This window comes from Camelina sativa, chromosome 16 (genome assembly GCF_030686135.1).
Source record: "Camelina sativa cultivar CO46 ecotype springtype chromosome 16, ASM3068613v1".
Classification (NCBI taxonomy): Eukaryota; Viridiplantae; Streptophyta; class Magnoliopsida; order Brassicales; family Brassicaceae; genus Camelina; species Camelina sativa.
In genome coordinates this window covers 23,443,061-23,465,487 of record NC_141895.1, presented here as the reverse complement: position 1 = coordinate 23,465,487, position 22,427 = coordinate 23,443,061, and the positions used below count along the sequence as shown (strand labels likewise).

The 22,427-nt window shown below is 36.2% G+C and overlaps 5 protein-coding genes, 1 long non-coding RNA gene and 1 pseudogene across 8 annotated transcripts; 4 read left to right on the top strand and 3 right to left on the bottom strand.

The window, feature by feature from the left end:
• Positions 1-1,304: 1,304 nt before the first annotated feature.
• On the top strand, positions 1,305-1,939 carry LOC147925889 (uncharacterized). Its single transcript, XR_015583738.1, has 2 exons — positions 1,305-1,398; positions 1,589-1,939. It is a non-coding gene; the product is annotated as an uncharacterized LOC147925889 (long non-coding RNA).
• A 704-nt stretch (positions 1,940-2,643) lies between these two features.
• On the top strand, positions 2,644-6,364 carry LOC104751532 (uncharacterized). The gene is made up of 9 exons (XM_010473486.3): positions 2,644-3,151; positions 3,774-3,810; positions 3,921-4,011; positions 4,110-4,155; positions 4,244-4,342; positions 4,707-4,775; positions 4,864-5,206; positions 5,294-5,436; positions 5,521-6,364. Exons 1-9 carry the CDS (start codon positions 2,762-2,764, stop codon positions 6,103-6,105), a joined length of 1,803 nt encoding a protein of 600 aa, XP_010471788.1. The 5' UTR covers positions 2,644-2,761; the 3' UTR covers positions 6,106-6,364.
• Positions 6,365-6,442: 78 nt separating this feature from the next.
• On the bottom strand, positions 6,443-7,762 carry LOC104753875 (F-box/kelch-repeat protein At4g39580 pseudogene; annotated as a pseudogene). The gene has a single exon (XR_015585233.1). The product of XR_015585233.1 is annotated as an F-box/kelch-repeat protein At4g39580 pseudogene (transcript).
• Positions 7,763-8,213: 451 nt separating this feature from the next.
• On the top strand, positions 8,214-10,742 carry LOC104751531 (putative serine/threonine-protein kinase PBL22). Of its 2 annotated transcripts, XM_010473485.3 has the most exons (6): positions 8,214-8,950; positions 9,053-9,103; positions 9,197-9,351; positions 9,451-9,640; positions 9,738-10,129; positions 10,216-10,742. In XM_010473485.3, exons 1-6 carry the CDS (start codon positions 8,863-8,865, stop codon positions 10,486-10,488), a joined length of 1,149 nt encoding a protein of 382 aa, XP_010471787.1. In that variant the 5' UTR covers positions 8,214-8,862; the 3' UTR covers positions 10,489-10,742. The 2 variants fall into 2 exon arrangements, with proteins under 2 accessions (XP_010471787.1, XP_087349310.1); XM_087493184.1 differs by lacking the exons at positions 8,214-8,950; positions 9,053-9,103; positions 9,197-9,351 and having other exon boundaries at positions 9,435-9,640.
• Positions 10,743-11,241: 499 nt separating this feature from the next.
• On the bottom strand, positions 11,242-12,200 carry LOC109129536 (uncharacterized). The gene is made up of 4 exons (XM_019237816.2): positions 12,138-12,200; positions 11,808-11,976; positions 11,543-11,661; positions 11,242-11,447 (listed from the first exon to the last, which is right to left on the bottom strand). Exons 1-4 carry the CDS (start codon positions 12,198-12,200, stop codon positions 11,295-11,297), a joined length of 504 nt encoding a protein of 167 aa, XP_019093361.2. The 3' UTR covers positions 11,242-11,294.
• Positions 12,201-14,854: 2,654 nt separating this feature from the next.
• Positions 14,855-18,509, top strand: LOC104751530 (putative serine/threonine-protein kinase PIX13). The gene is made up of 6 exons (XM_010473484.3): positions 14,855-15,371; positions 15,606-16,114; positions 17,190-17,325; positions 17,412-17,548; positions 17,681-17,804; positions 17,897-18,509. Exons 1-6 carry the CDS (start codon positions 15,293-15,295, stop codon positions 18,307-18,309), a joined length of 1,398 nt encoding a protein of 465 aa, XP_010471786.1. The 5' UTR covers positions 14,855-15,292; the 3' UTR covers positions 18,310-18,509.
• A 139-nt stretch (positions 18,510-18,648) lies between these two features.
• Positions 18,649-22,427, bottom strand: LOC104751529 (protein NLP5). The gene is made up of 5 exons (XM_010473482.3): positions 21,952-22,427; positions 20,774-21,618; positions 20,642-20,689; positions 19,686-20,559; positions 18,649-19,615 (listed from the first exon to the last, which is right to left on the bottom strand). The coding sequence occupies exons 2-5, from the start codon at positions 21,587-21,589 to the stop codon at positions 18,879-18,881; spliced, it is 2,475 nt and encodes an 824-aa protein (XP_010471784.1). The 5' UTR covers positions 21,590-21,618; positions 21,952-22,427; the 3' UTR covers positions 18,649-18,878.

The following is a 22,427-nucleotide window of genomic DNA, read 5'->3' as shown; positions in this document are numbered from 1 at the left end:
AAAAACACAAGATTATGAATTTTTTTTCTTGTATCTTTTTTTAGTGCAAATTTTATTTTACTTTAAGAAAACAGCAAAAATCTTATTTTATTATTCTAAACAATGTTTTAAGTCTGATCCATAAAGAAAACCAAAATATGAGTCAACTAAGTTCCGTCACAAATTACTTATTTTTACTTTTATTTTAGTTAATAGCTAATATTGTAAATAACTGAATTAATATATATTTATCATTATAAAGATTTAAATAAATTCTTAGCTTAATTTTCCCTTATAAATATATATATATATATATATATATATATATATTTTATGTTGGTTTGAGTTATTTGTTTTGTATAGAGATTTTTGAAAAAAAATGATTTTCTTTCCGTAAAAATCATATTGATAACATAATAACTGGAAACATGATTATATAAACAACCAAATAAGTTTAAAGACAAAATATGTTATAACAAAAATGATTATGTTGTCCAAAGAAAACACCATACCTCTCCAGAAAATTTTACGTTTACTTCAAATTTGTATTCTTTTTTGAAGAAATTTATGGTGATTCAGCAAATTACCTTGACAGGATCCAGATTATGCCCAACAACTCTTTGAATTACTCTTATCTTTAGAAAACTTTTCCCATAGCTATAATTTTACTTGATGAGCCGTAAATCTCACTCCAAAATTTGCATAATTTGCATATGTGCTAGATAGCAAAATAGAAGCTATTATGACTAACACAACACACTTCTTTATTTGGGTTTTGATCAATCATGCGGCCCATTAACACTTCTCATTACTAAAACACTTTAAACCCAATTTCCCTAGACTACTGACCTGTATTAATTGTTTTAATTTGATAGACTGTTGATTTTTTCTAAGGTGTCAACACCAGCTTCAATGTTGAGGCTGATGTATCAGAAGAAGAGAGCAATACATCCTAGTTTTATTGTATTGATGGGTCGTTAAAACCTTAAACATGAATCAATAATACTATTATAGACTCATTTATATGTAAAATATCTGTAAGTTTGTCCATCTTGGCTCTTTAATCATATAATTTGTCAATGTTAAGTTGTTGACAATGACATATGTGTGATGTGTCTATGCATTTCGTTCACATACAACAACAACAACACATTTACATTATAGTGACTTGTCTTCTTTCCCCAAATAGTGTTGTCTCTAATTTGCAACATTAGCCACACACACACAAAAAAAAGAGAAAAAAAAAACAAACTACATAGTTTCAATTGTAGATAACCGGTTAGAATATAAAATAAAGTGAATTTGGTTTATAACACTGGTTAGACCCTAAACCCTTTCATTATATTGACTTGTTTCGTCTCTCTCTCTCCGCCACGCAAAATCGGAACATATTCGATTTTCTTCATCTTCTTCGTCAAGGTTTGTGTTTGATTTCAACGTATACTGATTCAAAGACCTAACTTTTTCCCCCTTCGATTAGATTAGTAAAGGAATCAAATTTTTGTTTAACCTAAGCTGTGGAAATATATATGAAGAAAAAAATCTTAACTTTTTTTTGTTGTAGTGGTGAATTTAGAATCTTATGAATCTCTAATCTCTTACGTATCAGGCCAAAGTATGGAGCTTTCTATTGTAAACAACGACAAGAGCACAAGACCAAAGCAGCCTCCAAAACGTTTCAATGTTTCATCAAGAACTAAATCCCTGAATCAATCCTCAACGATGCGTCTCTCTCTCTCAACGCTGCTATGTCAATCCTCCCTTCAATTTACCAGTTTGAGGTTCACAAGTGCGTTTGGCGGATCAAAAAATTGAAAGCTAAACGCATCGCTCAAACTGGGAAGAACAATAAATCGAGATAATTATGTGACATGACAAAGAAAAGGCTGTATTATTTGTTATAATTTAATTGGCTAATGATTTTAACAGATGTCAATACCAGATTGAAAGTTGAGGCTGAGAGAAACACTTATCTTTAGGGGGGTGTATTCAACTTGACATTTTAAGTGATTTGTGTGAAACTTACAAATCCTATGTTATTCAATCATGTATTTTAAAAAGTCTATTAAAATCCACTGTTATTGAACTGATGATTTAAAAATCTACTTTAAAATCCACTGTTATTCAAAATAGTTTGTGGATTTGGATTTTAATGATTTTTGAGATTCTGGAGGATTTAGGTGGGATTTGTTTAGTTAAAAATAGAGAAATCCAAATCTCATGGTTTTATATGGGATTTGAAAGAGTTTTACAATAAATCATATCAACTTCCCTAAAATCATATCAACTTCCCTAAAATCTTTCAAAATTCCAAATTTTCTAAATCCCATCAAATCTTCCAAAATCATGGTTTCAATACACCCCCCTTAATTGTATTGATTAACAAATCTTCAAAAACCATGTATCAGATCCAATCTCCCCCACACACAAAAAAAAAAAAAAAAATGAATTGCATTTCACAAAACTGGATATAGAGATATAGAGAGGCCCATTGGGCCCAATTAAATAGAAAAGTCAGAAATGTTATCCGAAAACAATCCATACAGTATAAAACACGTGTATCAAAAAGCGCGCACGGGTAAACCGTGTCCACGTTTCGGTCAGCACGTGCGAACTCACTCACTCACTCGCACGTGTAGTAGTAGTAGAAGTGTGTAAAAAAGTGTAAACCCAAAAAAAGAAGGAATGAATAAAAACGAAACGACTGTTTAGAGAGAGAGAAGGCGAATAGAGAAAGAGAAAGAGAGAGAGAGAGAGAGAGAGAGAGAGAGAGAGAGAGAGAATGGGTGAGGTAACAGCAGCAGCTGATACTAATAATAATACATTGACGAAGAAGAAGAAGAAAGGTAGGCCATCTCTACTCGATCTCCAAAAACGAGCTATCAAACAACAACAGCAACAATTGCTTCTTCAGAAAACAAAGCCCGATGTTAAACAAAAAGAAGAAGAGCTTAGATCCGGTTTTAGAAACCCTAATTCCGGCGGCGGCGCCCTATCAAATCGCCGAAATTCTAATTCTGACGACGACGACGATGAGCGGAGAGACAAAAAGCATCGGCTTTTGCACGGATTGAACTCACACGATTCTTCTTCTGATTTCAAATCTGACGGCGGCGGAGTTTTTAACACCGATGCTTCAATCACCCGCCGTCACGGATCTGACGATAATACGGTTAGTTATTATATATTTAAAAAAAACAATCTTTTTGGAAATAAAATCGAAGTTGGGAAAAAATAAAAACTGTTAATTTAGGGTTTTGTTTTTTTTTTGGTTGAGAATTTGGCGCGTTAATTTGAGGTTCGTGTTGATGCTTAAATAAGGTTTATTGAGTGATGAGTTTTGACTATTTCCTTTTTTTTCTTTGTTGGTGGGAAATGGGAATTCATAATTTCAGCTTTTTCTGTATTTTTTTTTTCTCCCTTTTTTATTTTTTTGGTTTGTCTATGGACGAGAAAAATCTTGGTGTTGTTGGCTGATTTGATTTGCGTTTCATCTTTCTTTCTTTCAGAATATTATATTTTATTCTTTTTGATTCTAGTATTAATTCATAGTTATCAGAAAACAAAAAAAAAATTAAAGACGGTTCTGCACTGAAGAGACAATCATGTCTGAAGACAAGTTCTCTTACTTTGTCTTTTCCTAACTCTATCAGTTAAAAAAATTGTACTTTCACGACGGACATGAAAGTTGTCATAAATACAGACATCTGTTTTATTGTGTTTAGGATCTTTATTTATTTATTTTAAACATGAGGTTGATGATAGATATACTCTGTTTTTTTGTATTCCTGCAGGGAGAAAAGGCTTCGAAAGCGACACACATTCTCTTAAGTATTTATATTTTCCTATTTTCTCATGTTTTTATGAAAAGGCAGAAACCTGTAATTTGTTTGTACTAATTAATTAATTAAATAAAATTTTGGTATTTTACTTGTGGACAGGAGGAGGGTCACTTGTGGAGTCGTATGGCCCCTCTTCTACACCTTTGCCTGACAAAAAGTTGCTCTTGTTCATCCTTGATAGAGTTCAAAAGTATGTTCACCATTTTTTTCTGGCTTCCTTCTCTACTGTTGTGATTTAATTCTGGGTTTGGTTTTTTTTGATTGATGTTGGTTTACAAATACTTGAAGGAAGGATACATATGGAGTGTACTCTGACCCAGTTGATACTGAGGAGGTGAAGTGTTGTTCTTTATTGTTTAAGCTTGTTGATGTTGAAACATTTTGTTTTGCCTTTATCTTATTGGTGAAAGTTTTGTTTACAGCTTCCTGATTATTATGAGATTATCAAGAATCCGATGGATTTCAGCACATTGCGGAAGAAATTAGAGTCCGGTGCATACTCCACCTTAGAACAATTTGAGGCAAGTCTCGCAATTGAACCTAGCACATTGCTTCTCACTGCACTATCAGTTGGCTGTGTATAATTTAAATCCCTGCTCTGTTTTTTTCTAAAGTGGAGTGTTAATCTTTCATAGTTTTGATTTTCTTCATATTGTTAAGTCTCGTGCAATAATTTCGATGGTAGGTGCAACATCTGTGTTTGCCGACAAGCGTTCAAGGGTTTCTTAGTCTTACTACTAAACTATCTAACATTTTGATAGCCACAGTGTGACTTTGTAGCCATGAGATGGTGCAAATATACTGTTAAAAGTGAACTGGTTGTGTCTGAAACTATTGTTTATTGTCAGGAGTAAATGTCTCTGATCCCCTCTCAATTTATTGCAGCAAGACGTGTTTTTAATATGTACAAATGCAATGGAGTACAATTCAGCAGATACAGTATACTTCAGACAGGTTTGCCTTGGCTTATATAAACTTGCTAATTTGCTTCCGTTTGTTATTATCTGTTCTCTTGATAGTAGTATATCGATGGGTATAACAGGCACGAGCTATGCTTGAGTTGGCTAAAAAGGACTTTGGAAATTTGAGACAAGAAAGTGATGGAGAAGAACAAGTGTCACTGTCGCAACAACCTAAAGTGGTCAAAAGAGGCCGTCCTCCAGGCTCAGGCCTTAAGAAACAGCTTGAGCAATCTTTGTTTGACCGCAGCACGACTTCTGAAATTTTAGCTGATGCAGCTGGAGATAGCTCTAGATTATCCGGTTCTTACAGTCTAAGGAAAAATCCTCCTTATGGATTACGTCAAGCAGAAAGCTGCGTTAGAATCAACCATACTAATGAGAATCAAAATGGCTTCTTGATTGATTGGGATAAGGAGTTTCCACGTAAAGATCTTCCTTTTCTAATACTACCTTCTTCAGAGTCCCACTTTGCGTATACTTTGTTCTTGACATAAAACTTTTTTTCTGTAGCTTCTGTTGTGAAGGCCGTCAATAAGTATGGGATGAAAAATGTCGATGAGAACAGGCGAGATACCTACAACCAGATCTCTGCTTCCTTGCAAGAAGATGCGGTTTTTACAATGCTTGAAGATGATTTAAAACAGTTAACTCCAGTATGTGTTAGCTACTTTTATAAAAAAAAGTCTCCTTTGTTTTAAGAAACAAAGAATCTGACCATTGTTTTCTTATTTGATCAGGTTGGGTTGAGAACTGAATATGGGTACGCTAGGAGCCTAGCACGATATGCAGCGAACCTTGGTCCTGTTGCTTGGAGATTTGCCAATAAAAGAATTGAAACAATGTTACCAACTGGAACCGAGTTTGGTCGTGGGTGGGTTGGGGAGAACCCAGAAGCTCCTCCTGAGAGTACTCCTCAACAGCAAATCTTAATGTCCAAGCAAAAGTGTTCAAGCGACTTTGTGTCTGATGATCATCGTCATCCAAGCGGAATCATGTCGCCCACAACCTCTGTCTCAAGCTCCATCATAGGAAACAAACAACATTCTTCACATGAGAGCAAAGAGTCTGAACCAGCTGCTCACGTATTGAATCAAGAAACCAAGAGCAATGGTCTTCTAGTCCATGGTTTCAGCGGATTTAACAACAAACCAAACCAGATGCTTGAAACAGATGTCTCGCAACAAGGCTTGTCTCCGAACATTAAACAGGAGTTTCAGCAGTTGCCACCGGATCTTAACGCTAGGCTCGTCTCACCAAACTCACCGGGCACTAACAATCAAGCAGGTTCATCGCAGCATCCGGATTTGGCATTACAACTCTAATAAGTAATATCTACTAATCTTGAAAGCTTTACTGATAGGAGAAAGAAGAAGAGGCAGAGAGGCTTGTGATTCTTGGTACTAGGTTGAAAATATAGGGAAAGTCTGTACAGATTGTTGCAACTTTCAGATTTTTTTAGGGTAAACAAGACAACCGATAAGAGTACTCACAAGAGTCAAGATGTATGAATATATAAAATCTGTACAATTTTTCTAGTCCTTCAAATTAGAGTTATGAATGTGCATTTGACTTTTGGTTTCATCCTTATGAAAGGATTGTACATCATATACGTTTGGTTTAGTCTTGCGAGAATCTGTGATAAGTAATAATAACAAGAAGAAGATTTATATCCCTTTGTTGTATTCATTGGTGCAAACATACACAAACAGAAATAAAAAGTGATATCAAAACTAGACCAAACAAGTTCTGTCGTTGATCAATTTAGACATAGACAGTAACAGAACACAGAACCTCAACCGGAACGCGACCAGAAGGAACATGATCGACTACAGTCACAGCTTCTGACTCAATAGTTCCCCAAATCTCACCTTCCTCCTCACGTTTTTCCAACGAAATCTCGGTACACCAAACATCCCACCAAACATCAAACGTAGCCCTAACAGAGGAGACCACAATGTTGACACCAAAACTGCTCAGCTTACTGACACACCTTTCGTTTGCAGAGGATCGGAAGGAGGCAGAGCTAGGAAAGTTCAACCGTAGAGCCTTCAAGCCTTTCACTTCCTTCCACTCCAATTCCTCAGAGTCACGCCAAACTAAACTCCCAAACTTATCACAACTGTACAACACTTTCTCAATCACACAATAATAACTTTGAGTTTCTGGCTTCTTCTATCTTCCCCATTTACCTTCACGGGGCGAGTAGTAGAAGCTTCCGTCCCACAGAGTCACTGCGTAAACCTTCTCTTCGATCACTAGGGTCTCACGGATCAGATTATCACCTTCATTCCGATCAGGCATTGGCACCAAAACATCCCAAGTTTGAGTCTTTGGATCAAATACCTCTGCCCAGTTCGAACAATCAAACCTCTCGCATCCTCCAAACACATATATCTTCCCACCAACGACGCCAGCGGCTGCGGAAGCTCGAGCCACTCCCATAGAAGGGGCGTGGCGCCACGTGTTAGTCCGACAATCCAGAAGCAAGACATCGGACGTTCTACTGTCGTTTGTTAATCCACCGATGACATAGATCCCCCATTCCAGAGCCACGAAAGAAGACAGCTCGGGTAGCTGAGTGGGGAAAGAAAGGACAGGGACCAGGTCCTCTGCTGCGGCGTTTTCTAGGTAGGTCTTAGTATTTTCTCGTCGGAGGATGAACCAACGAGAGGTTGGGTAGGTCTTGGTGCTTAAGCATACGTAGTGGCACTCGTCGGTACGACCCAATAGCGATCGCGTCTTGTAGAGCTCAGGGGAAATTACGAGAGAGCGGTATCTTTTGGAGACTAGAGATAAGGCTAAGTGGTCCAGCCTCGAAACTAGAGCCAGGCAGCTCAAAGTCAATGGATCTGGCAACGACGTTAATGGAAACAACAATGGACAAGTTTCCTCGTTGGCCGATGGCTCGTCGACGATGGAAGTGGACATCGTCGTTGGATGTTTTTGATTGATGAGGTCCAAATCTGTTTGTTTTTCTTCTTAAACAAGTTTTATTTTTGAGTATTTTAGTGAGAGGAGTGGAAGCCCATTTGCCATTTGGTTATCAGAATTATTCAAATACTACTTATCAAATGTTTCTACTCTAGGTATAGGTTTAGTTTGTGAATTATATGGATTACATTAATGGAGATAAGTTTATCAAACTCCACCAACATAATGCATTTATATTATAAAATTTAACCAAAAAAAAAGAGGCATTCATAGTGTTTGTTTTGTTGTGGGATACATATTCAAAGTCAAAAGTAATTAAGTGAACAATGTTTATTGTGAGTGTTAATATGTAAAAAATTTGAACACTCGATTTTTTTTTTGTTTAAATTTAAACCGTGTCTCTTTTTTCTTTTTTGGTAAAAGAAACCGTGTCTCTTTAATAGTCTTACATCTTATACGTTACATATATTAGTTCAAATTCCAACAGAAAAATAAAACAAACGTTTGAATAATAAACAAGAAAAACAACAGAAGGAAGGAAGGACGAAACGACCCGCAGTTCCAAAATTAGGATCTCATTGGCTCCTTTAATTTCGCTTCCGTTGCCCTCAAAATATTTTCACAGTTGCTATAGGCTATATAGCTCTCACCACTCATTTTAATAATTTCTCTCGAAGAGAAGAGTAAAAAAGCCTGTTTCTTCCTCTTTTAGTATATATAAAGAAACCATTTTTCACCATTCAAAAGGCCATTTCTGTAAATTTAGTTCGGTGTCTCCAATTCAGATTCTTCCTAACGAATCATTTACTGATCATTTTGTTTTTTTTGGAATTATAGAGAAAGAAAGAGAAAGACTCTGATCTCTCTCTTTCTCTCTTTCCCATTTTATAATCCAAGAAACAAATCTTAGGTTACGTTCTTTCTTTTTCTTTCTTGTTATTACAAGAATCCTAGGGTTTTTTTTTTTGAACTTTTGGTTCTGTTTCGTGTGTGAGGGTTCTCCGGGAGCTAGGTTTGATGATAATGTTGGACATCATCTCAAACCAGCTCCTTCTCTGAATCCATTTCGTCCACCAGTGTTGTTGTATTTACGTTCATCAATACCATCATATCACGAAATTATTTATTTAACAAAAAAAAAAAAAAAGATGAGGTGTTTCTCTTGTCTCACCACCCAAACCAAGGACATGAAAATCAACATTGATACCCTTTCCGACCTAACCGATTATTCCTCAGGTTTTGAAATTGTTTTTTTCTCTGTTTTTTTATTTTGAACCTCTCCAGTTTTTTTTTCTTTTGTTTTGTTTCCCTACTCATTTGTGATTCTCTTGCATGCAGTTAAGACAAGAAGCGGTTCAAGAGGAACAGGGTCTAAATCTGGCATTTTAGGTTTGAACAATTCTGATGACTATTTAAAGACATTCTTTGAAACGTTGATGAAAACAAATTAATTAATGTTTTTGAATTTTGGGTTTTGGCCAGTTAATGGGAAAGTGAACAGCGATAAACCGGGTGGTGGCGCTCGGAGTTTCACGTTCAAGGAGTTAGCTGCCGCCACTAAGAATTTTAGGGAGGTGAATATGATCGGAAAAGGAGGCTTTGGGAGTGTTTACAAGGGACGTTTAGATTCAGGACAAGTGAGTAAACTCACGAACTCTGTCTTCAATCATAATTTTTTTTTTCTTAAGAAATCTGAAAATGTTATAAGAAATCTGATGGGAATATTGATTGAGTAGGTGGTGGCGATCAAGCAGTTAAACCCGGGTGGACATCAAGGGAATCAAGAATTCATAGTAGAGGTCTGTATGCTCAGCGTCTTCTATCATCCAAATCTAGTAACTTTAATCGGTTACTGCACTTCTGGTGCTCAGAGACTTCTCGTTTATGAATACATGCCAATGGGTAGCTTAGAAGATCACCTTTTTGGTAAAGCATCCTTTCCAAATCCCCCCACCAAATTCAAAGAGTTCTCATCTTCTTGTTACTAATAAACCTCTCTTCTTGTTGTTGTTGTTTGAATTAGATCTTGAGCCTGATCAGACTCCGCTAAGCTGGAACACTCGGATGAAGATAGCGGTTGGTGCAGCTAGAGGGATTGAGTATCTCCACTGTAAAATAAGCCCATCCGTGATTTACCGAGATTTGAAATCAGCAAACATTTTGTTAGATAAAGACTTTAGCGTCAAGCTTTCTGATTTTGGACTCGCCAAGGTTGGTCCTGTGGGAAACAGGACACATGTGTCGACTCGGATCATGGGCACTTACGGATACTGTGCTCCAGAATACGCAATGAGCGGGAGATTAACCATTAAATCGGATATCTATAGCTTCGGTGTAGTGTTGCTTGAGCTGATCTCCGGCAGGAAAGCTATTGATTTGAGTAAACCAAACGGAGAGCAGTACCTTGTTACGTGGGTAAGTAGTAATCCAAACAGTTGAAAAACCGGATTTTACCGCAACTCAAAAATCTTTTCTTACCTTCTTGTTATGTGTTTATGCAGGCGCGACCATACCTCAAGGACCCTAAGAAATTTGGACAACTAGTTGATCCCTTGCTACGGGGAAAGTACTCGAAGAGGTGTCTTAGCTACGCGATTGCTATAACCGAGATGTGCCTTAAGGAAGAAGCGAATTACCGACCGAAAATAGGAGATGTTGTGGTGGCATTTGAGTACATAGCCGCTCAGAGCAAATCTCATGAAACTCGAAGAGCGGCCCGCAAGTCTACGGACTCCGACCGTTCACGAGGGGATACAACAAAACAGAGTTACTAAATTTTATGAGTCATCATTTTAAATGAATAACCTCTGCTAGAAACAGAAGGTTCCTTCCTAAGGCCGCGATATGTTTGTGCTTTTTTCCAGGGGTTTTTGTTTTAGTCAGCTTTTTCAATGGGATTTGGTCGGGTGAACCGATGAAGAGATTTTTTTTTTTGTTTTGGGCTTGATGAAGTAAATGGTGCTTTGTAAAATCTAAAAAAACTGAACTCTTACGTTCAAAAATAATATATATAGGTACATACATACAATATTATTGTTGGGTCGTTAATACACATATATACATGTGCATGCATACAAAAGTAAACAACACAAAAGAGTTTTTTTTAAAAAGGAAATTTGAATCCCAAACTACAAAAGATCAGTTTATAAATACAGTCCTCGTGCTTCTTCTCTTCTCATTTTTTAGGTTTTATCACAATTCACAAATGAGAGAACACACAGAGAAAGATGCAAACTTCATGCGCGATGGCTCTGAATTTACGATTCTCTTATTTAGTTTCTTCGTATTTCACGAGTGAGTTGTTGAATTTGACCTAATTTTTGGTTGCAACTTTTTTCGACGCTAGATTTGTTGTTTTGTCGTTTCTTTTCGTCAAATCTTCGCCAACTAAGAGCAAGATTAATGAGGGGTTCATATATTGGGGTACTTATATACTGTTTGAATTTTTTTAAGAATTAATTGTGTAATGTTTTGTAAATAAGAACTCATGATCTATTAGTTAAAATTTTCTCCTCCAATAGTAAGTTCTAATTTTTGGTCTCTTATTTTTTTAAAAATTGTTTTTTGAAATTTAAAATTTTTAAATAGAATAGAAGTGGTATAAATGTTTACACAAAACACAAGGCTTACGGTAGGTGATGTTTATTAGCATTGATAATACATACTTCTTCTGGGCAGCTGCAAAGAATTGCTCATTGTGCAGGAACGCAACATCACAGACTGTTTCTTTTACCTGCAGGTATCATCAAGATGTGTTGAGAACCGAACCAAATCTTACAAATAACAAACACTGATAAAGAGATTAACATAAAACAAAAAAAAACAGACCTGAATCTCTTTAATTAGGTTCATACTCATCATGTCTACTAGAGCAAGGTGGCCTTTGCGACCACCAGCTATCATATGTCGACCACTTGCAGTGAAATCAAGTTTGTAAGGGCCAAAATCTACATATGTTCAGTGAAATGAAGTTTGTAAGGAACAAAATGAATTAGAAGCTAACATTGTCGAGAGGGTATATATCACAGAGACTAAACCAAATTATAAAATTTGCATACAAAAGATATGGCAGAGGAAGCTATTGTGCATTTACCTGGGAGCACAATGTCATATTGGTTTCTTGAGCTGAGTAAATCTACTTCATTAGCAATATCTGTCTGCTTGACTCGCCATGTCTTCTCTAGACCATCAGTCTCCAAGTAACCTGCCTCAGCAGGCAAGAGCCACAACACAAAAAACACAACCACATCACAACACAATAACTAAAAATTCAAAACGACGAGCGACCTATCAAGAAAAGAAGATTTAAAACAGTTGCTCAACGTCAAAACAGAGATACACAACAGCTTCTTTCATTTTCACGAAGCAGCGGAAAAAGGGACAAACAAGATCCCCACAGAGCTGAATGAAGGAGTAAACTTACCTTTTCGATTTTAGCAGCAGTTTTCGCAGATTTCCCATTTACCTTTTCTGAACTGAGCTCCATTTTGATCCTTATCACCTAAATAAATCAAACAACTCAATTACAATAAAGAAAACCCATTAAATCCTGACTAATTCTGGTCAGCCCCCTGCCTCATCTATGGTTCACGATAGAAGGGAAACAGCGGAAGATAGAGATAAATCTTAAAAGATTTTTTAGGAAAACAAAGTTCAAATCAAAGAAGCCTTCACCTGAGATTATAGAGAACACGGCGCAGAGAAAGAATAACAAACGGCGGTGAAGCTATTTAGGGTTTTAGCAGATTCTATCTATTGTGATTGGCCTATGCCAAGTCTATCGCCTCAGCTACGCATTTCCAGATCCTTCGATTCCAAACGCCGGACTGTGGAGTACTGCTTTGTCGAGATTAGAGAATATATAGATCGTGTGTGCTCACACGGTCACACCATCTTACAAAGCCCAAGAAAAACAAAATCCAGCCCATCAAAAGAGGTCAAATTTTAGTCCTTTTCATTCAAGTTTTTTTTTTTTTTCTTTTTTTTTTCTTTTTAAGCTTTTCAAATTGTAAATTGTATAAACTTGAATAATAAATTTCTGTGAAAACTAACTGGATTTTGTATCTTGTCATTCAACCAAGTTATTTAATCGTTAGAGATTTCAAAATTCGATTTGTTTTCGCATTGTTGGGTAGATTTAGCATATATACAAGTTTCTAAATTGTTTTTCTTTTCTCACAGATTTTAAAAATTTTTAAAATATTAAATTTACAAAAGAATATCATAAATTGAAATCATGTCATATGATCTAGTTAATTGATCGCTAGAAAATTCATAAATTCAAATCGCATCGTTGCATAGATTTAGACATTTAATATACAAACATTTTATTGGAATTATTTGAAAACTGTTTTAAGCTTTTAATATTTTTCTCAAGGATTTTAAATTTCTTTTATAATTTTTTCCCTAATATGCAAGAAGTTCGAATCCTTATGTACATATGCCGATATGAGTACACAATTAATAATTTTTCAAGTGTGTTAGATTTGTTTATCAAAAGAGAACCGTATATTAGATTTAAGTACAATAATTTTCTAAATATATGTTCAAATTTTTAAAAAAGATTTCAGAGAGTAGGTTAAGAATGTGACATACAAGAGGGCATACAAGATACAGATAATATAGTCAAGCACGAAGTCGTTTGAAATTTTCTTACAAGTAGAGAAAGTGAAATCTAAAATGCAATTAGGTGGTGACTCTACGCGGACGTCGAATATATAGTTTATGTCAACTTGCATTACATTCTAATTAATCCGATTTACACATAGTCGCATACTAATTAACATCTATATTCACATAATTGAAGAAGAATAAAATAACATCTCCCCACGTTTTCTACGTGATCTCTTCAGAAGATAAGTTTAAAGAAACGAAAATATAATTAAAAGCAATTTGAAACCCTCTCTTATTCATTGGTTGCATAGACTTGTAGTGTACCATCATTATATGCATTAAATCAGAAACTTAACTCAAACGGTTACCGATAGCGTCTGTGTGAAAGAAGAAAGCCACACAACTGTGCAAATCAATCATCGTTAATCACTTTTGTTCATTCTATGCTAACAATAACTGTCAATCTATCAACTTATCTTGTCTTGCTCATAATTGTATCCACATATGTAAATGTTTAGGGAAACAAAAGATCTTAAGAATTAAGATACCTGACCACATACTTTTGACCCTCGGAAGCTTATCCTCGTGTAAATGTATATTTTTGAATTAAAGTTTTTCCATATGCTGTCACTATTATACTCGGACCCGCCATCCTCGTGCTTGACCTCTTCCCACTGATATTTTCTTCAAGCTTTTTCAAATAATGATACAGTATATGACATAATGACAATAGAGATTTGCTTTTAGATTTGTCATTTACTACTTTGTGTTTCTTCTCTAAATTTGATATATATATTTTTTTCAGATAGCTGAAAATGTTTCATCTAATCTGTCTTTCTAGTATTTTTACTAATAATATATTATTTTCCACATATAGAAACAAAGAAATTTGTTTCCTTTATTTTTGTTTACTAATTATCTTAAATCTGTTTGTTTACTAAGTATCCCACTCGTTTTCTGAATTTTGGTGAGTTTTACTCAAGTTGTTACGTCATTGAGGTGACGCATATGATCACTATAGAGTATAGTCCTTAGTCCATGTGACACAAATGTGAACTGGATATTGCCAAGAAAAAGAAGTACGAGAAGAATCACTATACTAAAAATTGTACATAATAAAAAAAGAAATATAACTCTACTGTGAGTTGATTACATAAAAAGTACGATATATATACAATTTTTGTTTCTTGTAAACAATTTAATGAATTAAAAGTTTCTGATTCATTCTATAGTTTATGATATAAATGCAGATTGATTTCGATCTGCCATCCGATGAGTGAGTGAGCAGCGCGTTGAAATGTGGTATCACACTTTCACATGATGTATAGGTATCTCTCTCTTATAACGACAAAATTCCATTTGACCCTGGACAAAAGTTATTAAGAAAGACTTGACATATGCAAGCAAGTAAATTAGTAGGAAATTATAAATGCAAAGTAAAAAAAAAATTGTTATCTTTTACGAACCGGAAATAAAATATATTGAAAAAGAAGCTTTACAAATGATGAAACTATTAAAACTCGAGATGAACATGGTTGTGTATGAAATGAGAAAATGTGTCTGAATCATGGACTAATTTAACGTTGAAATTTTTGGTAATAAATATATATATATATATATATATATATATTTCAGCATCAAGCCATCACCCAATCAAATAATAATCACGATTCACGACCTTTTCTTTCATACACACAACCTTTTATAAAACTAATAATAATAATATATAATAAATTAACAATATACATTTCCCCCCAAAGAAAGAGTTTATTTGGCTTGGTCTTTCCTCTCTATTTCTCAGCTTCTTCCTCCCATCTTTCAATCAAAATCCCCAGAAAAGAAACTAAGAAGGGGTGGACAGTTAAGTTCTCTCTAAAGTTTATGTATCATAAAGGGTGAAGCAAAGATTACTCAAAACAGAGAAAACAACAGAGTAAATTAAGTCAAGAGCTCTGTTTGGTCTTAATGGGGAACATCTGCCTTGGCTCTGGATCTTCCACTGTTCAACAGGAACAGAGCCCTATCCCCACCAAACCCCTCCCAGGTTCATTCATACACACATCTCTCTTTTTTTCTTCTTTCGTTATATTGGCAAATCCAAACATCTTAGATCTATTATTTTTTTCGTTTGTTTGATTGGTTATTGACTTATTTCTAATGATTCATAAGTTTCTTGCAGTTCTTGAATTAACCTAACTTAAAATATCACATAGTTTTTCTTTTCTTGAGATAAAGTTTCAATCTAACAAGATCGTGTGTGGTTGATATATATATATAGTGAGACATGGGCAGCAACATCCAGAGAACAAAAAGCTTCCTCCGGCACTAGTGGCGATGCCGGCGTTAAATCCCAAGGTTCCGATGCCGGAAACAGGAAATAGAACGAGATCCGCCGCTACACCACCTCGTGAAAAACCACAGCAGAGGACAAGATCCGTCGAGAACTCACACCCACCTCGTGAAAAACCGCAGGAGAGGAGTAGACCCGACGACGATCAGCCATCAAAGCCGGCGGCAGAGAAAAATGTATTAGGTATAGGTAAAAAAGCAGTGCCACCGAGCGGGAAGATAGTGACGCCAAATCTAAAGATGTTTACATTAGTTGAGCTTAAGACGGCGACCAAGAATTTCCGACCAGAATCTGTGATCGGAGAAGGTGGATTCGGACAAGTCTTCAAAGGATGGGTGGATGACAAGACCTTAGCTCCGTCTAGAGCCGGCGTCGGAATACCAGTCGCCGTTAAGAAATCAAACCCTGATAGTGAGCAAGGCTTACATGAATGGCAGGCAAGTAAACTCTAATCTTTCCTTTTTTTTTATATGTATTTTAATTGCGTTACAAGATTCTAATTAAGGTAAAAATCAAATCATTAAAAGATCCTAATTATGTCTCAGTTAGTCAGTTTCTTCAAAATAAGGAATGTCATATTTATATGTGCATTGAAATAGTATGTTTATGTGCAAATTAGGAAAATTTTAAACATAACGATGAATTTAATGACGAAAGTAGTAGACGTCAGGGTCAATTTAGCGAATTTACTAACATGTTTTTTACTTTAAAATATGTAAACACAAGACGCCAAAAAAGATGTAAGCACAAAACTTGGGTTAAAAAAACAAAATTACATGATACTCGTTAAACATCTTCTTGTTACATTTAAGCTTGCTACTTGTCATTTTCTCAACTAGTGTTTATGATTTTCTTTTTTCTTTTCAAACTATATAATATAAGTAAAATTTATTTTTCTGATATGTTAGACCATTTTTTACTTAGAATTGATTAACGTTGTATCACCGACGGTGTCGCTAGAATTCGAACGTATTTATTTAGTTGGGAACTTGGAAAGTATACACTACTTGTTATTTATCATTTACTTAGTAAACCTAAAGGACGAAGAGGTCAACTTGACATTTAGCAAAAAAAGAAGAAGACGAAGTCAAGGGAGTTAATTACGTTGCTACATTTATTAGTCAATCGGAAAGAAACAATACATACATATACATAGTATCATTAGTCAATGAAATAGATCTTCATCGATATGGTTGGATGTTTCTTTCTATTGCGCGCGTGAAGTATATCTTCTTCTCTTATGTACGTGTCTCCTGCGTGAAGATTCACGACCATATATCGTAAAGATAGAATATAAAATATGAAACTAATATCTTTATGAATGAAAAAAAGAAAAAACAAGTAATCTTGATTCTTGACTTGGTTTTCGACAAGGAAGAGTTACGAATTTATATGCGAAATATCTAACTATAGTAAAATATAAAACAGTGAAATGTAAAACATCGATTAGTTTGAAACGGTCGTATTGAATATAATTGATAACGTGAGATTTTTTGTATTGTAAAATTTCAGTGTGAAGTGAGATTCTTAGGGAAGTTTCATCATCCAAATTTGGTGAAGCTCTTGGGATACTGCTGGGAAGAGAATCAGTTCCTTTTGGTCTATGAGTATTTGCCTAAAGGAAGCCTTGAAAATCACCTCTTCGCAAGTATAATTCTACTCAATCATCAATCCATTATAATATATCTTATCTTATACATCTATATAAAGATGTATGCATGAATGTCAATGCAGAAGGAGCAGAGGCATTACCTTGGGATACACGTTTGAAGATAGCCATTGAAGCAGCTCAAGGACTTACCTTTTTGCATAACTCGGAAAAGAGTGTTATCTACAGAGACTTCAAGGCTTCCAATATTCTTCTTGATTCCGTACGGTGTCGTCTTTCATAACTCTAGCTCCTTCCCACGTTTATATAACAAGACAGCTTGCTAGCTGTTTCTAGAAGAAGATTGTCCTTTTTTTTCTTTCTAGTAACAGTTCTTGCCGTCCGTCTTTTTCAGAACTTCCACGCCAAGCTTTCTGACTTCGGACTAGCTAAACTAGGTCCAATTAATGGATTCTCCCACGTAACCACGCGTGTCGTGGGCACACGTGGTTATGCAGCTCCCGAGTACATGGCTACAGGTAAAAATAAACGTGCAAAATATATTTAAAACATGTCTTTTCTTTCTTTTGTCGGTTGATAAGAAGGCATGTTTTAATTAATGTTTATATAGGTCATCTATATGTGCGGAGTGATGTTTACGGGTTTGGGGTGGTACTACTAGAGCTCTTAACCGGTTTAAGAGCACTAGACCCAAACCGACCATCTGCACAACAGAATCTTGTGGAATGGGCTAAACCGGTGCTGACCCAGAAGAAGAAGCTTCAGAAAATGATGGACCCAAGGCTCGAGCACAAGTATCCACTTTTGGCTGTGGTCAAAACCGCCGAGCTCATTCTACGGTGTCTTGAGGCTGATCCCAAAAACCGACCGCCAATGGATGATGTGCTCAGAGAACTAGAAATCGTAAGGACTATCAGAGACCAACCCAAAGAAGAGAGACGTAAACGGAGCAGTGGTTCTGATACTAACCGGGTTCGTGGAAATGATTCATCACACGGCCGTAGAACCGGTCGAAACGGATAGTCAAAGAGTTTTTTCGGATCAGTCAGATACTATACACACTATATACAGACGAACCACCTTTAAAAACAAAAACAAAATTTAATCTTTATTCTCTGGTAGTATATGGACTTAGTGAAATATTTGTTGTACACTATGAGTCAAAATATAGCCATATAATTTATATTTTGCAAAAAAATAAAATTTAATCTTATTTTTTCTAATGTTTCTCTTGAGAATACCCGTATGTATAGCCAAAGCAATTGTCATTTTTGGTTATTAAAAAGCTAATTGACAATTTTTTAGCCCTGTATTATTTTCTTCCTTAGTTCCTTACGATTGCAATGTATCTAAAAACACAAGTTAAGGAAGTGAAGTAAATAAAAATTGTGTATCTACATTTGCAAACCAACTACACATTACAAAAGTAGTAAAGTAGAAAACTTCAATAATTCTTTTCTAGAAGAAAAGGCTCTTTACACGTTTTCTCTTTCTTGCACCACCTAATAATCTTCAAAATAGTAAAATGAAAACCTATATGCTTACACAACACAGACTATATTATATGTAATCTTTGTCTCTTCATCTTCATGTCATGAAGGGCATCCACTGGCAGAAGAACGTTCTGAAAGATATTGAGAAGAGAGCTGAAGCAAAAGCTTAATTGTTTGTCCCGGGAAAGATCTGCAAACATCTACACACTCATCTACATCGTCGTCACATCTCAACAAAACCCATTCATTGTCTTCATCTAAGTATTTCAAATCATATCTGCTCACATCTTCTATACTAAACCGTTTCGCTATTTCCCACAATAGATCGTTTAACCTATGCGAGTTTCGCATTCTAAACCGGATCTTCTCCTCCTCATAGGTTACCTTTATCCTCAGTAAATCATCCTCTTGTGATGATGTTGATGGTGATAAGTGTGTGGTGGTCTGCCTTTCTTTAAAAGATCTTGAGAGAGTCATTGCCTCTTGTCTAGTCTTATCTGTAGGATCTTCCTTGTTAACTTGTGTTTCACTGGAGCAGCTCGAGCTGTAACTACACGAGGAACCAGGGGATTTTGTAGGCTGTGAGTTTGAAGAAAACAAGAACGTCGTCCTCTTGGATTGTTGTTGTTGTAATGATGATGCTTCTGGTGAAGAAGCTAGATTAGGGAAATTTGCGTAGAAGGAGCCTATAGGTAGATGATGACCAGAAACACCTTCAACCGAGTCAATGACTCGTTGGATCTTTTGTAGTGAATGACCAACTTTCTTGATCTTTCTTGATGGCCATCTTTGTATCCCATGCTGCCGGCATATTCTCTTCAGTGTCGTTGGACAAACTGAAACAAATTTACAACATCAATAACAGAACTGAAAATTCAAGAACTGGGATGTAAATGTTTTACTTACCACCAATACTCTTGGCAGCATCTTTGAGACTCCCTGCGAAATACTGGCGAAGAACATCCAAAGTTATGTTTTTTTCAGCTTTTGTTCGTTTCTTCTCAGTTATTCGACTGAAACCACCAGTAGCACTAGAGAAAGTGCTTTTCTCATTCACACTCAAACCTTTGCCATAGTCAGAGCCTAGCTCACCCATCTCTGTTGTTCCTCCATCAAATACTAATCCAGCCTTTTGAGGGTTACTATTACTCTCTTGTACTTCAGACGTATTCTCTATCTTTGGCAGTGTCACTCCTCTCTCTATGACCTCTCTCGCCATTGGATTTCCTTCTTCTTCTAGTTCCTTCTCCGTGACTGTCCTTAAGCTTCTCGGAACATGCGCCATTATAGTCGAAAGAGCATTCAACATTTTCCTCTGTTCCTCAATATCCCGGCAATTTTTAGGCAAAAAGAACTCCAAGACGAAATCAGCTGAGCCTGTGTGGATACAGCGTAAGCGTATCGCGACTGTACCATGTAAGCCAAACATAGTGGCGTGGTGAGAGAGAGGGTACTCAGATTTCTTATAGCTAGAGACATCAGATGAAAAGCAAGGACCATTGGTCAAAAACGCTTCTCCTACAACTCCTTGACCTTTCAAGAGATGATGCTCAGAGCAAGCTTCATGGAATTCACGGACTGTAGGATCACCAACATAGCAAGCATCATCGATTGTGGATACACAATGAATATAGTTCTCATCGTTGTGACGGCAACCGGTTTTGCTTTGTTTGAGACAAGAGACCCATGTTTGAGCTAATGGTAGTTTATGCGTCTCACAAGCACATCTCAAGAGGTTTCTGATTTCAGGTAATGCAGCCTGGTAAGAGAAGTCAGGTCCCTGATTCAAGAATGATTTGGCTTCTTGTTATCAAAATGCAAGGAAGATAAACAAAACGCCGCACATTTTTAGAAACTTTTACCTTTAGAGAAGGCGGTATCGGAACTCCTGTGCTCCTTAGATCAACTGCCTGTGAAGAAAATAAACAATACTTAAAAGGTTCCAAGAAAGCTTATTTCAAAGATAAAAGGAGAGAAAGCAAAAGAAGCAAAACCTGAAGTGCTCTGCAGATGCTTTCAAGGTCAGGGCTCAACTTAACCATTTGTGTGGTCATAACAACCTCAATAACACCTAAGCAATTCTGACTACCTTGTTCAAACACAGGAATAGCTAAAGTGCCTCGAACATCGCAGTCTTGAGCATGTTGGACTCTCGGATACTCCTCGTTCTTGAAAAACCTCACATCAGGAGTCCACTCAGGAACCTTCTCCAAGAAAACCCTTCCAGGCAAACCAACCAAGTCGTTGGAATTGGAACCTGAATCCTCCTGTTCAGTAGAGAACTGATAATTCACAGAGATCTCTCTGTAATGAGCAAGCCTTTGGCACATTGGATCATGGCTAAAAGGTTGTTCCTTTGTGGTTAAAACCCTCTTACCACCTCTATCAACAGGCACCCACAGCTGAATAAGAGAGCCTCTCTCACTTGTGTAATCTTTAATGTGAGCCACAGCTTGAACCAATCTCTCCATAACCGAAGAGCCATGACCACTTGGTCCAATCCACCAGCGTCTGTTAAAGCTAGTGAGATCTCTCCCTTGATCCTCAAGACTCGATCTTTCTGCACAATCTTGACCGTACATCGTCTGAGATAAGCTACTAGATGAACAGATAGCTGCAGCAGCTGTGTCTTGTTGCGTTGGAGACCACATGAAGGAAGAAGGATCAAAAGGGGTAACAGAGGTTGAAGGACTAAAATTAAACAACTCGGAAGCAGCATCTGTTGTCTCTAACCAACAACCTTCTAGAAGTAATCCGTCCATGAAAGAAGAATCCATAGCCGGATCCAAAGGAAGAGAATTGTTTTCCATGGCTCTCACTCAAATCAATGAAGCCACATCTGAAAAACACAAAACATCCATTTCCACTAACAAATTAAGATGGAACAAAATAAACACATTTCAGGAGGAGAATCAAATCAAGCAAAAATCTCTGTAAAGAAACTGAGATAATCAAGAGTAGTGAAAAGCCCCAAACTTTTTTTTTTTTTTAATTATTAGGCTGTTGTTGATTCTTACAAGTTGGTTAAAAATACCCTAATCCCTTGTGGGTTAAGATACACACTGATTTAACCCCAATCAAAGAAGGAATCTTCTTTTAACACTAAAACTAATCTGATTCTTGCATAACGAAAAAACGAAGTAAAGATGAGACCTTTGAAACGAAAACTCACATAAAAAAAAGAAAGACGCCAGATTCTCGGAAGATTCTTGAAATAGGGTTTTAAATGTTTATCCTTTTTAATTGAAGATTCTTGGAAGAAAGAAGGAAAGAAAGAAACTGTCCTAAAAAAGATAGATTAGTTGGTGTTGTCTGAGAGACAGAAGAAGAAACAGTTGAAACACCCTCCCCAAATCTCAGGGAAAAGAGAGCTGTAAAGATGTCTCTTTGATGGGTATGTCCCTGGTGAAGAAGTAAGGTAAAGGTACCTCTTCCACGCAAATCACCCCCAATCAAATTTTTTTTTTTTTAAAATCAATTTTTGGGGCATCGTTATCTCGTATACGCATCGGGAAAAAAAGACCCTTTAATTAATAGTACTACTACTTTTTTATAAAAAGTATTTCAGAACAGAACAAGACTGTCTCTGTTTCTCTCACTTCCAGGCTGCGTGGGTGTACTGTTGTGAAAAAAAATATCCCCAAGGAC